Source organism: Giraffa tippelskirchi, chromosome 6, assembly GCF_054371585.1.
Source record: "Giraffa tippelskirchi isolate mGirTip1 chromosome 6, T2T-mGirTip1v1.2.pri, whole genome shotgun sequence".
Taxonomy (NCBI): domain Eukaryota; kingdom Metazoa; phylum Chordata; class Mammalia; order Artiodactyla; family Giraffidae; genus Giraffa; species Giraffa tippelskirchi.
In genome coordinates this window covers 165,329,324-165,342,909 of record NC_137280.1, presented here as the reverse complement: position 1 = coordinate 165,342,909, position 13,586 = coordinate 165,329,324, and the positions used below count along the sequence as shown (strand labels likewise).

General features: G+C 38.6%; 1 protein-coding gene across 4 annotated transcripts in view; it reads left to right on the top strand.

Annotated features, from left to right (window-relative positions):
* Nucleotides 1-13,586, top strand: part of ELL2 (elongation factor for RNA polymerase II 2) — a 72,325-nt gene that overhangs the window by 14,030 nt on the left and 44,709 nt on the right. For all 4 annotated transcript variants that reach the window (XM_081498836.1, XM_081498837.1, XM_081498839.1 and 1 more), the window contains exon 2: nucleotides 7,649-7,696. In XM_081498836.1, the coding sequence (XP_081354962.1) occupies nucleotides 7,649-7,696 (48 nt within the window). The remainder of the gene's footprint in view (nucleotides 1-7,648; nucleotides 7,697-13,586) is intronic.

The window sequence follows — 13,586 nt, the reverse complement described above, 5'->3', positions numbered from 1 at the left end:
TTGACTTTGGAATTTTTTTCTTTTTGCACTGTCTCTATCATGACTTATAATGTGGCTTAGGTACTCAGATAAAAAGCGGAGTATTTAATAAATACCTATTGGTTAATTTTAAATAATTCAAGAAGTAACTTGAGTCAAAGCTCCATGATGGATGCAGAAGGGAAACTGAAGGTATTTCAAGTATATCTCTAACCTTAGAGAATAAAGTTAGACCTCTGTAATGTGTTTCTTAGAGAAATCACTCTTTTCTAGGCCAGAAGTCTATTTCTTATGGTTGTATGTTGACAAAACCAATAGTAGTTGATAAAGTAAAAGTAACCGTAGATTTAATTTGTCCTGAGGGATGAGCAATATGTAATCAAGAGATGTTTATAACAACTTTTATAGGATAACTCTATTCTTGTCGTGGTGGTTTAGTCACTAAGTTGGTCTGACTCTTGCGACCCCATGGACTGTAGCCCACCAGGCTCCTCTGTCCCTGGGATTTCCCAGGCAAAAATACTGGAATAGGTTGCCATTTTCTTCTCCAGGGGATCTTCCAGACCCAGGGATCGAACCCATGTCTCCTGCATCTCAGGTGGATTCTTTACCGCTGAGCCACCAGGGACTCCCTACTCTCTTTTTATTTAATCCCCAAAGAAACCAGAGCCTTGCCCCTTCTCTCCTCCCCTAAAAGAATCCTATCAGGAACTTAAATTACTGGGACTGCCCAAGTGGTCCAGTGATTAAGATCCACCTGCCAATACAGGGGACATGGGTTCAATCCCTAATCTGGGAAGATCCTACAGCCCCGGAGGAACTAGGGCCTCGCACTGCAACTAGAGAAGAGCCCCCACTCACCACAGCCTGCATGTGACAACGAAGACCCAGCACAGCCAAAAATAAATTAAAATTTTAAAGAAGAAATTAAAATTACTCAGTACAATTAAGATTGCATAGTAAAATTACTTAGTAAATTACATATTACTTTTACAGTCCTGATATATTGTGAGGAATAGTCCCTGGAAATAAGTGGACATAGATTTCTTTGGTCATAGAGCAGTTTTTGTTGCAGTAGTTGGCTTATTATAATGGCAGTTTTCAAGAACATAACTAAACTTTTGAGCATTTTAGTATTGTCTGCACTTTTATTCTAAGCTTAAGAATGCCCTACATTCCCTGAGAAATAAATGAGAGTTAATTCAAGGAACTCTAAAAGCAGTGAACCAAATAATAGTTGAACAGAATCTTTTGACTGCAAAGCATCACCTTTATCAGGTTGTTAAAGCATTTATCAAAAGGGGTTACCCTAGTCAGTAACAGTCTACATTGTGTTTCTTGGCTGGATGAAGAGACCAGATCACTATCTTATTTATAACTCAACTACTATTCAGTTAAACCCTAGAGTTACTTGATTTTCAAAAGAGCTACTTGCTGCAAATATTTAATTAAAGCTAAAAATCAAAAGTTGAAGTCCTGCTGAAATTCCATTTGTAATGGAAATGTACTTAGTAAGTTAAACATTACCATAAGACACGCCATATCATATTTGGCCACCTGTAATTACTTTATCTTTTAGAACTGGATTGCAGTTTAAAATATACAATGAGTTGAGGTTATGTTTGTGCAGTTAAAATTAGGCTAAAAGATTTAGATGAAAAAGGAATGTGCTTGAGACATATAATGGTATTGACTTTTAAAACTTATTCTTGGTCCCTTTCCTATTAACACGGTAGTCAAATGCATAAAAAGTAGTATGGCATTCTAGCTGTCTCTCTTGTTGCTTTAAAAAACAGAAAAAAATTCAAGAACTATAGTAGCTAACATCTTCTTGTCTAAAATTGGGATTAAAATCGATAATGGATTTAAGGCTCTCGTATATTTTTCTCTTGTAGCTTATTAGATATCTTAAAGGAGTTTATCAGTAACAGTAATCCCAGTTTATTGTGTTTAGATAAACACCCACAACTACCCCATGGATGAGGGTTTTTTTTTTTTTTAATAAAAAATGTTAACACAATGTTTATGTATGTTCCTTTGCTATACATGGTCCTTACAGGGAGGCGAAAAAAAAAAAACTGTATTTTTTAAGTTTTTATTTAGTCAGAAACTGAAACTTGAAAATTACAATGATTGTATGAAATTCATTTTCCTTGGAAACAAAGCACCAGAAGAACTGATTATGAGCATTTAAGTGCTTTTACATGTTCACCACAGGAAGATAACAGAGGCAAGAGAAGGAAAGGGTTCTGTATTTGAGATTCAGAAAGCGGGATTTGAGGTCCAGCTATGCTAACCCAGCTAGCTGGGTGATCTCAAGCAATGAACTCTGCCCGTTGGAGACTCATTTATCTCCCTCTGAAATAGGAGGTGATGATGCCTTCCTCCCACTCACAGCTGGTTTTAGAAGGCCTCACTTGAGTCTATGGGTATAAAAATGCTCTGTACATTACAAAACTATGTAAACAAGAACAAGTTATCATTTTTGTTGAGGAATCAAGTAATACATCTAGAACTCTAAGCATATCAGGAGGTAAAGTTCTAAATGCAAGTCATGAGGCAAAAGGTTGAATAATGTCAAAATTACGCTTGAAAGTTCCAAAGTTGATGTACAGCATAGTGGTATTGTTTTCTCTATACAACCCCAAATAGTAAAGTACATAATGTGTATAGTTGGATACCACATATATAAAGAGACCATAGCCAACATGATTGTATAAATACATTTTTTAGCATAATGTACTTTTAAGTTAAATATATGTTAGACTCTTCTATAACATAACAACCAGGAGTAAGACAACTTAAGCAAAAATATACCCTAATGTAGTGGTACCACAGACACAAGCATCTGGAAAAACAATAGCTAATGGTAGTTGAAGTGGGCATAGTTCAGCGTGAGCACAATGGTGGCCGTAGTATTTTGTTTGGTGAGGAAATGTTTAACATTTTTAAATGTGAGTCCTTTCTCAGTTGGGCATTCACCCCCCAGGTACTCACCACTCCTTGTTGCATTATACTCACTCTCTTACCTGAGTCTTTGATTCCTGATTCACCCAAAGGAAGGCCTAGCTGAGGAAATTAATCTTAAACTTGAATGCTAAGTGATTAGTGTGGATCGGCAAAATAGTTTCAGGGAAGTTTATGCCAGGTTGAAGGAACAGGTAGGAAGTAGAAATAGAGAGGAAGGTGTTTACAAAATAGACTGAAAAAGGTTAACAGTGCTGAGCCACAGTTGAAAACATGAAAGATGAGACTGGTTGGTCCTGTAGTTGGAGCATCTGCTTTCTATGTGAGGAGTTTGTTTTGCTTTGGTAGAACCACTGCAGAGTAGTATCTGAGAGAGCTTCTGCTAGCTATTTGAATGAGGAGCATTTGGAAGGAATTGAAGGAAGGGAAGAATTGATGCTTTTGAACTGTGGTGTTGGAGAAGACTCTTGAGAGTCCCTTGGACTGCAAGGAGATCCAACCAGTCCATCCTAAACGAAGTCAGTCCTGAATGTTCACTGGAAGGACTGATGTTGAAACTCCAATACTTTGGCCACCTGATGGGAAGAACTAACTCATTGGAAAAGACCCAGATGTGGGGAAGGGTTGAGGGCAGGAGGAGAAGGGGACGACAGAGGATGAGATGGCTGGGTGGCATCACCGATTCAATGGACATGAATTTGAGTAAACTCTGGGAGTTGGTGATGGACAGGGAGGCCTGGCGTGCTGCAGTCCATGGGGTTGCCAAGAGTCGGACACGAATGAGCGACTGAATTGGCTGACTGACTTAAGGAAGGGAGGAAGGCCTTTGTTTAGGTGTTTGGTAATAGGGGCCTGGAAGCAGGCTAGGAACTTTCAAAGTAGAAACTGAGCTTAATTTGAGGGTGTCTGGGGCATGCGTGTGTATGCATGCTCAGCCGCTCAGTCATGTCTGACTCTTTGCCACCCCATGGACTGCTACCTTCCAGGCTCCTCTATCAGTGGGATTCTTCAGGCAAGAATACTAGAGTGGGTTGTCATTTCCTCCTCCAGAGTCTGGGGCAGGTTGGCCCCAAATGATGATTTAGAGCCCTGAGCCACCTTTGCTTCGTGTATATATGTGTGTGCGTGTGTGTGTGTGTGTGTGAGAGAGAGACATTCAGACCTTCAGCACATTTTATTCTTTCTTGGGAATGTCTGCTCATTCCACCATCTTCTGTTTGCTCCAAATGAAGTCATGCTAATTTAAGCCTTTATCACCAGAGTGTTCCTAAATAAAACATCCCCTGGAGCCAATATCTAATCCTTTTCCCTAGCCCCGATTCATCCCTGTCTATCTTTTTTACATGTGACTGAAAGAGCTGCTTTCCCTGAAACAATTTATTTTAGGAACTCACTCTCTATTCCAAAAATCAGAAGAGCCTCCCGTCCTTTATCCTGTCAAAGGCAAGACTTAAAGGCCATCCCTAAAGGAGTAATGGAGGGGATTAGGGTAGGGCTGGTTCACAGGGTGATAAACCTTTTGAAATTCTGAGGTCAGAAATTTAAATTACTGTCCTAAGTAGTGGATAGAAGTTAAAACTGAAGACACATTTTGAGGTCAAGAAGAGATTAGCCAGGGATCACCAGGTCCAATTCTCCTCCTTTATGTTCTGTTTCACATGTGAAAGGACGCTGCACACATCCAGGGACCTGCCCTCCATCCACACAGCACCCATTCCTGTCTCCTTGCTTTTTTGCTTAGGGCACTCATTTTCCTTGGAGTTGGTCTTTTCAGAATTGCTATTAAAAAAAAAAGAGCCATCTTTTCCATGAGTCTTTTCTCTTTTCTGGTATCTCTTCTAACCCATACTTTTCTCCTTTTTGAGAATCCTTACTGCACCTCCCAGCAGTACTTAACCTAATATTTAATTATTTTCAAATGTTCTCCAACTAAAAAGTGAAGTCTGTACATAAAGGAGCAAGCCCCCAAACTTTTGGATCTGCCATAGCAGATATGTGTGGAGCCCAAGAGAGTAGGAAAAAATAGTATGACAAAACAGGAAGATTGAGTCCTAGATTACAGTCCCAACTTAGTTTTTAATGGGACACATGGCCCATTGTGGTTATAGAGCGGGAGGCAGGTGGGCAGCAACTGGATTATCTCTGGATTCGGAATTCTGGGATTCTAGTAGTGTGTGATTGCCTAATTGAATATGGTGAAAGGAGAAGAAGAGACTCTTAAGTTAAATTTACGGTTGTGAGTCTGGAGAACGAAAAAGAAGCACCCTAACCAGAAAGTAGGACAGAGGTGCCAGTTTGGTGAGGGGCAGCAGTAGTTTGTTGTAGTTTAGTCGCTCAGTCCTGTCCAGCTCTTTTGCAACCTCACAGACTGTAGCCCACCAGGCTCCTATGTCCATGGGATTTCCCAGGCAAGAATACTGGAGTGGGTTGCCATTTTCTCCTCCAGGGGATCTTCCTGACCCAGGGACCCAACCAGTGTCTCCTGGAGAGTTTGGCAGGCAGATTCTTAACCACTGAGCCACCAGGGAAGCCCTAGGGGTGGTTTAGTGTTTGCCAATTTTATTGTCTCTGAGAGTTTCTAATTCAAATATCCTAGGCAGTGATAAGTTGCAATTTTTGGAGAGATGCCAAGTTGAGGAATCCTGAAGAGATTCAGAGTCATCACCAGACAGACAGGAGAGATGTAGCAAAAGGAAAGTGAGGGCACTGGCTTTTGAAATGAAAGGCGTGATCAAAGAGCTAGGAGGACAGGTGTCTCCAAGTGTAAGGAAGCTGTGATACCCAGTGGAGAAGTGAGCAGTGTGAAAGCTGAGGAAAGTTAGCATTTGTTTGACCAAGAAGAATTGATGAACTTGATAGAGAAGTTCAAATTCCAGTGGTGAGCTGAAGATAATCTCCCTTCAAGGAGTCAGGGAGGAAAGTGTCCGCAGCCTCAGAGATGTTTAGGGTTTGTGATTTGAAGAGAGCAGGAGGTGGGGCTGATTGAAGTATTCTGGAAGCTAGAACCGGGACCTCTGTTACCTAAGCTGCAGGACCACCTACTTTCCCACATGAAGGGAGCCTCCCCAGGGCTTCTGCAGGCAAACTGCCATTACTTCTGGTAGAGGGTTAGCTGTGGAATGTACGTTTGGGTGAGGCTTTCTCCCTCTAAGGAAATTCAAATTAGCATTAATCTGTATTTTATAGTTTCATAAAAGACCATGAATTAGAATGAATCACTACAAAAAATTATCTCCTACACCAAGAAATAAATTTTGTCAACCAGTAGTACTTTGATTCTGCCGATAAGTCTAAAGTTAAATTATCTTTTTATGGTGGTAGAACAATGGTAATAGTATCTATTATGTTTTCTCCAAGAAGATGTTTATCTATTTTTATAAATAATAATAGGACGGTTAATGCTACCACTTGATTTTATATTCAGATGATCTATCTTTTAAAATACTTATCCTTTCCTTATTTCTCTCTAGTTTATTGTGATACTGATTAGTAAACTTTTAAATCAGCAGAGTTTGGGGAAGTAACTGATAGCAGTAGTTAATGTGGAGGGGTGAGGGAGGGGCACATGGGTGCCTCTGTATTTTTCTTTAAGGTAGAGTTGAGACCAGAAACCCCTGCTTTTGTTTTTGTGCATTGAATTTGGATATGAGGGTATGAAGACTAGCTGATGTGTTACTATTAAAATGTTATACAAATCTAATTTCCCCATGAATTTCTGTTACCAATTTGGGAGAGCATTCCCATAGTAGTGAACCAGTCCCATACTGGTGATTTTGGGTACAGGAAATTATGCCTGAGACTATGGTGCTACATTTATAATTACAGCTTTTCTTTGAAATACATAGCTCTATGAGAAAATATAAAAAGTTAGGAAGAGGACAAAGCTCATAACAAAACATCGTTCTAGAAATTATATTCTCCTGATGAAAAGCTTGTGATGGAACTGGTTACTTGTTTGACCCTCAACTAAAATGTGGTAAAATGTGAGAAAATGAAGGAAGGAGAGGGTGGGATATATGGACAGAGTAATGTGGAAACCTACATTACCATACGTAAAATAGATAGACAGTTGGAAAGTTGCCGTATGACTCAGAACTCAAACCAGAGCTCTGTAACTACCTAGAAGGGTGGGATTGGGAGGAAGGTTCAAGAGGGAGGGGACATAGGTATTCCTATGGCTGATTTGTGTTGATGTTTGGCAGAAACCAACACAATACTGTAAAGCAATTATCCTTCGATTTTAAATAAATTTAATTTTTTAAAAATGTGAGAAGATGGAAACCACGGTTCATCTTCAAATATTTTAATTTTATATTACTAGCATCCTGTTAAGGTTTTGCAGGGTTCCTTTAATTATCTCTAGCTTTCCTCCACCTCTTTAAAAAATATATCAAGAAACTAAGCAAGAATATTTTTTCATGTAAAATTGAATCAGTACACTAATCATTTTTTGCCAGATCATGTTAGTCATTTTCAGAAACCTGATTCGCTGCACTGCCGAAAGATACTCAGTTGTACTGTCAATAGTGCAGTGCCATTGATCAAGGCATCTTAATATAATGACATATAAACCTAAGTATGTAATGGAAAGGTTTTCACAAACTATAGCACTGATCAAATGCATAGATTTAAAGTTTAAACGTTTAGTTTTGTGTCCAGTAACCAAGTTTGATCTGTTTGTTTCTTATGTTTCTTTTAATAGAATTTAATTCCTTTTCGACCTTCAATTCAATTCCAAGGGCTCCAAGGGGTGAGTACTCTTATTTAGCAAAAAAATCTAATCTTACACAGTATTGTATTTAACTCTTAAAATTTGCTTTCACCTGTGCCTCATAATATATTAATAACATCAACCATATTTCGTGAACTTTGTGACTAAATGTGAATTTATGATACTTTTAAGACTTGAGTTATCTTCTTGATTTATTTAAAAAGTAATTCAGATATAGATATTGAGAGTAGTTATTTCCAAGTCATAGCTACTTGATTTTTTAACTTTTTTTTTTAAGCGTAACATACATCATAGTGTTAAGAGATTATATTTTATTTACCACAATTAAGCAGCTGAAAAGAATCATTAATTTTAGGTAAGTTACGACTGTGTGGTCATTGTTAATATGAACAAACTTTTGTTGTCTGTGGACTTTATTTCTTTTGATTGTACAGACTAAGAAATGAAATGTATATATAGAAAATTGAATTTTTCCAGTACACAAAATAAACAAAGTGTTAGCTATTTTATTGCTGCACTTAAAAGTATAATAAGTGATAACCCCTAATAAAATGGATCTATGAATTTTGTATTTGTAATAGATGATGAACTTCACAGGAGTAGTGTCAATATTATTTCATAATTATTATTATTACTATGTAATATTAATAAAATGGTAGACTCAATCATTCCTTCACTTAAATTAATATGCATTTCTAAATTTGTCTCTAATACTGTCTGTAGTATGGAGATTTGGACTATCTGTGAATGGATTTTAGAGCTGTAGTGAAAAGCAACCTGAGGGGGGAAGATCATATTCCTACTTATTATAAATCTATGCGCTTGAGAATTTTTATGTCACAAAATGCAAAAATTCAGTGTGAATAAATACAATCTTTTTAAACTTCTAACTTGAAAACATTTTAAGAGTCAAAAGTTTAATTGTATCATTCAACACCAACTAAGAGTACTTCTAAATCTTGTGAAATGCTAACTTGAAGGAGGTGTTTGTGTGTGGATGTCAGAGGTTTGCTTCTACATGATAGCTTTATAATGAAGTCCTCTTTTTCTCCCCCAGTAACTGAGTGTTCATGAATAGGAGCCTAATGGGAACAATTGTTCTTCTGAATTTTGTTTTATAGCTTTTTAGATGGTCTTTACTGCATGCTGATTCTCTCTTGAGGTATTAGTTTTGGTTGTTAACTTAAGGCTTCTTGAATTTTCTTACAAATTTCAGTGGCATCAATGACGTCTGAAGGGATGTTCTAGTGGCTGGGATTCCTGAACTCATCCAGGCTACGCATTTCAGTAAAGGGTTACCTGGGAAGAGAGGGCAGTACTCTGGGGAGGAGAGGAGGGTTTGAACTTCTTTTTCCCTCCCTAGCAGCTGACAGCTTGTTTGGTGTCTGCTTCTTCCCTCTTCCCATAATTCTCCCAGTTGGGAAGTGGAGGCCAGGGAAATGCAAGTAAAGGATATTTTATTAGGAGGGACTAGGTTAGACTGAGGAACCAATATGTGCAGGCTTCCAAGCTCTTGATTCAGAAATGTAGGTTTTAGCAGTCTCAGAAGGAATATGGTTCGTATGGCATACCTGTTACCCCCAGGCCCTAGGCACCATTACCAAGCAGGCAGTTTTTATTTGAAACTTTGGCCCTCCTTTTCTGAAATCTGCTACCCACTTGCCCTAAACTTTCCAAGCTTCCCCAGTTTATCTTTGCAAGCTCCATTCTCTCTTCCTACTCTATTGTCTGAGTATAGTTCACTGATAAAAGTAATTTAGATATAAATAACTGATGGGTTTAAATCTTAATGGGCATTTGAATTTTAACAGATAAGCTTTTAACCAAATGAATGGTTGTTGGAGGTGGAAGGCTGGGAGTGTGGGGGGAGGGAGTGCCGCCGAAAGCGAGCTGTAGGACACTTGGTCCTACCTTGCGCATTCTGGGTTCTGTCTTCTCCATCCCCCAGCCCCCACCGCAGTCCCCTTTTTATTATTCTAACTGGGAACAAAATATATGGACTCAGCATTGTTTCAGAGCCTGCAGCTGCATTCCAGCCACCCCTCCCCCCTTCTCTTTGCAGAGCCCTCACCATCCCTTTGGGACTTGGTAAAAACAAAGAGTCATTGCAGGGGAGGGAGGGGGTTGGCACAGCCCACAGGGAGGACACAGAGCCACAAATGTGAGGGTCTTCTGTACAGTGTTACTCTGTTTTTCTTGAGAGCCCTGGTAATTTAACATTGCCGGTGCTGATTGCTTTAAAAACTCTCTAAAGAAGTATCCTTAGAGAGTTTTCCTATGTGGAAAATGTTTAGGACTCAAAATTGGAAGGTTTTAACTTAGATTGCCCACAAAAGGGTTTTTCTTAATGAGAAATTTTAGTTGTCTTCTAATACAATGTTTCAGACACTTTGAAAGTTTTCCTGGAAAGAATGTGGCAAATCTAACAAATGTACAGACTTTACATCAAATGTGATTGAAAATGTAAATTAACTATCATGACAGTGTCCTGTGTAGACATATTTGAAATAGAAATGAAATGTTGTCAATGCATCATTTAAAAAGTGAACATTTAGTGTCAAGATTATTTCCTCTTTCCCTGATACTAAGCACTGCATGGTTATGCTGTTTCTTGTTACTAATTATAGGATTTTCCCCCTTCTATTAGAAAATCAGAATTTGGGTCTTGGCAGGTTAGCTTTTAAGCATGTTTACTTTTGTGCCTGAACATGTTCTCTTAGAGTGAAGTTTTCTTCTAAAAAAAAAAAAAAGAAAATGCAGACTGCACCATTAAACAAAGTATAGCAATATGCTCTTAAAGAGGAAAATTCTGAGAATCATTGATTACCTGGATTTTTATCATCACAGTTGGGCAGCATAAAAAATGTAAATTGTGTCTTTCACACTTGATCTCACCCTTTACCCTCTGTGGAAGAGAGTACTCAGGAAATTGAATGGTTGTTGAAGGCATTTTATGAATTCTGAAGAGACAAAATAACTGTTAGGAGCAGTTGACTGTGTTTTTAAAACTCATGAAGTATTAGGAGCTGAATAAATCAGCCTGAAATACCTTGTTGATTTTTAAGAGTATGGCTCAACCAATTATCCTCACGATTGTAATCCATACCTAGGATACTCATAACTAAAGGTTTACTATTGCCTAGTAAATGCATAGAATTACGCATTTTTGTAGAAAAGATAGAAAAGGCAGCTTTTCTAATTGATAGAAAAAGAAGCTGGTAAGATTCGTTCACTACAGTACTGAAGTGTTCAAGTTGGGACATTCAGAGGGGTGTATTGGTATAACATACACAGTTTCCAAAAGCTGCATCCTTATTGTTGAGCAAGCTTTATCCAAATCAGGTTAGTTCTATCTCATATTTTAACTAGATACTGAAAACGTGGTAGGTGAAAATTTTCCTAAGATGTGTGTTCCAGTAAAGTTTTAAAAACTAACTGCTGTGTATTTTTATGTTTGTTGAAGATTTCTTATCTAAAGACACACAGCTGAAGGAGACAGCTGTACTGCCTAGGTCTTTACACTGCCAGGGAGAATTCCGCCCACACTGCACAGCTCTCAAAGGAGAGGTGCTGGAAGCAAGTCAACTCAGTATTTTCAAGTAATGGCGGTTGTTACGGATGCAACTATCTACTAACATAATGATTAATAAACTATAAACAGGTGCCTAATCAGTGGGTGTACTAATAACTTTATTGTTCCATTTGTCTCTTACTTATTGCGCACACATTCTTTCAGTCCTTAGTGGTGCCAAGTACTTTGCTGAAGTGCTTAGTGTGCAGAGATACAGGGATGGGTAAGACACAGGCTTTGCCCTCCGGGAACTCAGAACATGACAAACACATACAGACTAATACTCAGGACTTAATCCAAACCCTCCTCTCAGACCTAGTGTAGAAACAAGGGACTCTCAGGAGCAAGGCTTATGTATTTTCTGATTGGTATGAATCAGCGTCTTAAAGCAAAGGTTTCAGAAAAAACAAAATACTGTATCCTGGAAATAGGTTTGTAAAATTCCAGAAGCTCTATTAAAATCTGTGTACACCCTCACACGCAAAATGGTATGTTTATAATTCAGATAGAATCTGAAACGGTAAGGTTTTCCACAGCAAATAATGGCCACGTCTGCTGGCCTGAGGCAGCCTTGCAGAGTGGACTTGCCTGTGGCGCCAGGGACTCCTGTGCAGGGAATGATTGTCCCAGGGCAGTGAGAAAAATGTTAACTTTGTCACAGTAATAGGATTCCAGACTTCAGCATTAACTCAGTATTTGTTATGAGAATATTGTTCCAAAATTTTCTCTAATTTAATTGCTTGCTTCAGACTCAGCAATCCCAGAGGCTTTAGAAAGTAGAAGCTGCATGTGTAATTTAGAAATTAACCTTAAGATGACTGAAAATTTTAAAAAAATATTTTCTGTACGTACCACCATGTCATGTTTCCTATAAAATACTGAGTCACACACACTTGACCAAGAATGAGCAACAAAGAGCCAGCCAAACAGGTTTTAAATGTATGCCAAAAAGGCACAGTGACCTTCTGTGGATGAAATTGGTGTTGAACTGCTAACTTTAAAGGCTTGAATGGTGTTAGAATTTTTGCAGTGGAGCCATCAACTCTAAAGAAGAGAGTTGGATTTTTTTTTTTTTTTTGTCTTCCAAACTTAGCAAAGCATTCAGAAATATTTTTGTTAATTACTTGTTTTCCTTTTGGGGGGCTGGAGAGAAGATTGGTTTTGAAAAACTAAATTATACAGTATTTGAAATTAGTAGGCAGTTTCAACCCACCTGCAAATACTTCCCACAGACTACCCTTCTCTAATCTACTTGATACCCGGGAAGCAAAGATAACTATCTGCTTGAAACAGCAGCAAAGATAAAAATAAATCCCCAGCCCTGCCATTCCTTCTTGGATGATGTGCCTGCAGTCTGCTTTCCCTTGCTGTTTTCGGTTTGGCTAGTCCATGGGTTTGCCAACAGTTGTGTTTAGTCAGTGTGCTCAAAGGTTGCTGACTAACAGCTTACCCTTACACATTCAGCTCTGAAGGTAATTAATACTACAAAGATTTAATTTTAACATTAAAATTAAATCCTTTTGTAATGGCAGTTCTGGTTTAATTTTTTTTTTAATATTACAGTGGTTAACATGTGTAGATAACATTTTGATGTCTGTATTGAATTATAACTCATTAACCACATGTTGGGCTTCCCAGGTGGCTCAGTGGTAAAGAATCCTAATGCAGGAGACACATTAGGGTTCTATCCCTGGATCTGGAAGATCGGAACTGGAGTAGGAAATGGCAACCCACTCCAGTATTCTTGCCTGGAAAATTCCATGGACAGAGGAGCCTGGTGGGCTACTGTCCATGGGGTTGCAGAGTCAGACATGACTGAGCACATGCACTGCAACCATATGTTAATTTACTAAGGTGTTAATATAATAATAAGTTACCCAATTTGAAAGAAATATTTCACTTTGGTATATATCAAAGATCACAAAAGAGCTGAAGACTAAATCATCCAGCTCTGTCCTTCATCAAATTGCGGTCACTTTGGAAAAAAAGCAGCTATTGGAACTATGATGGAAATCTGAACTCACTACCAATACCATAAATGGCATTCTTAGCAGTTAGTTAAGCTTACAGTCTTCATTCCGCAAGCATTTGTGAATATCTGCCGTGTACCAGGCGCTACGGTAGACAGGTTGTGCACCTTGAGATGCCAGTTCTCGTTCCTGACACCACCTGTTCGTGGCGCCGCTGGTGGCTTTGCCTTTTTACTTCGTTTCCCACCGAAAACTGCAACTTGTGAAATTCAGTTGCCTCTGTTACAGGTATAGTCACTTCAGTAGCACTCCCTTATTTAAGCTTGAAAAGTAATAATCTTTAACCGTCCTATAACACCGGTAGTTC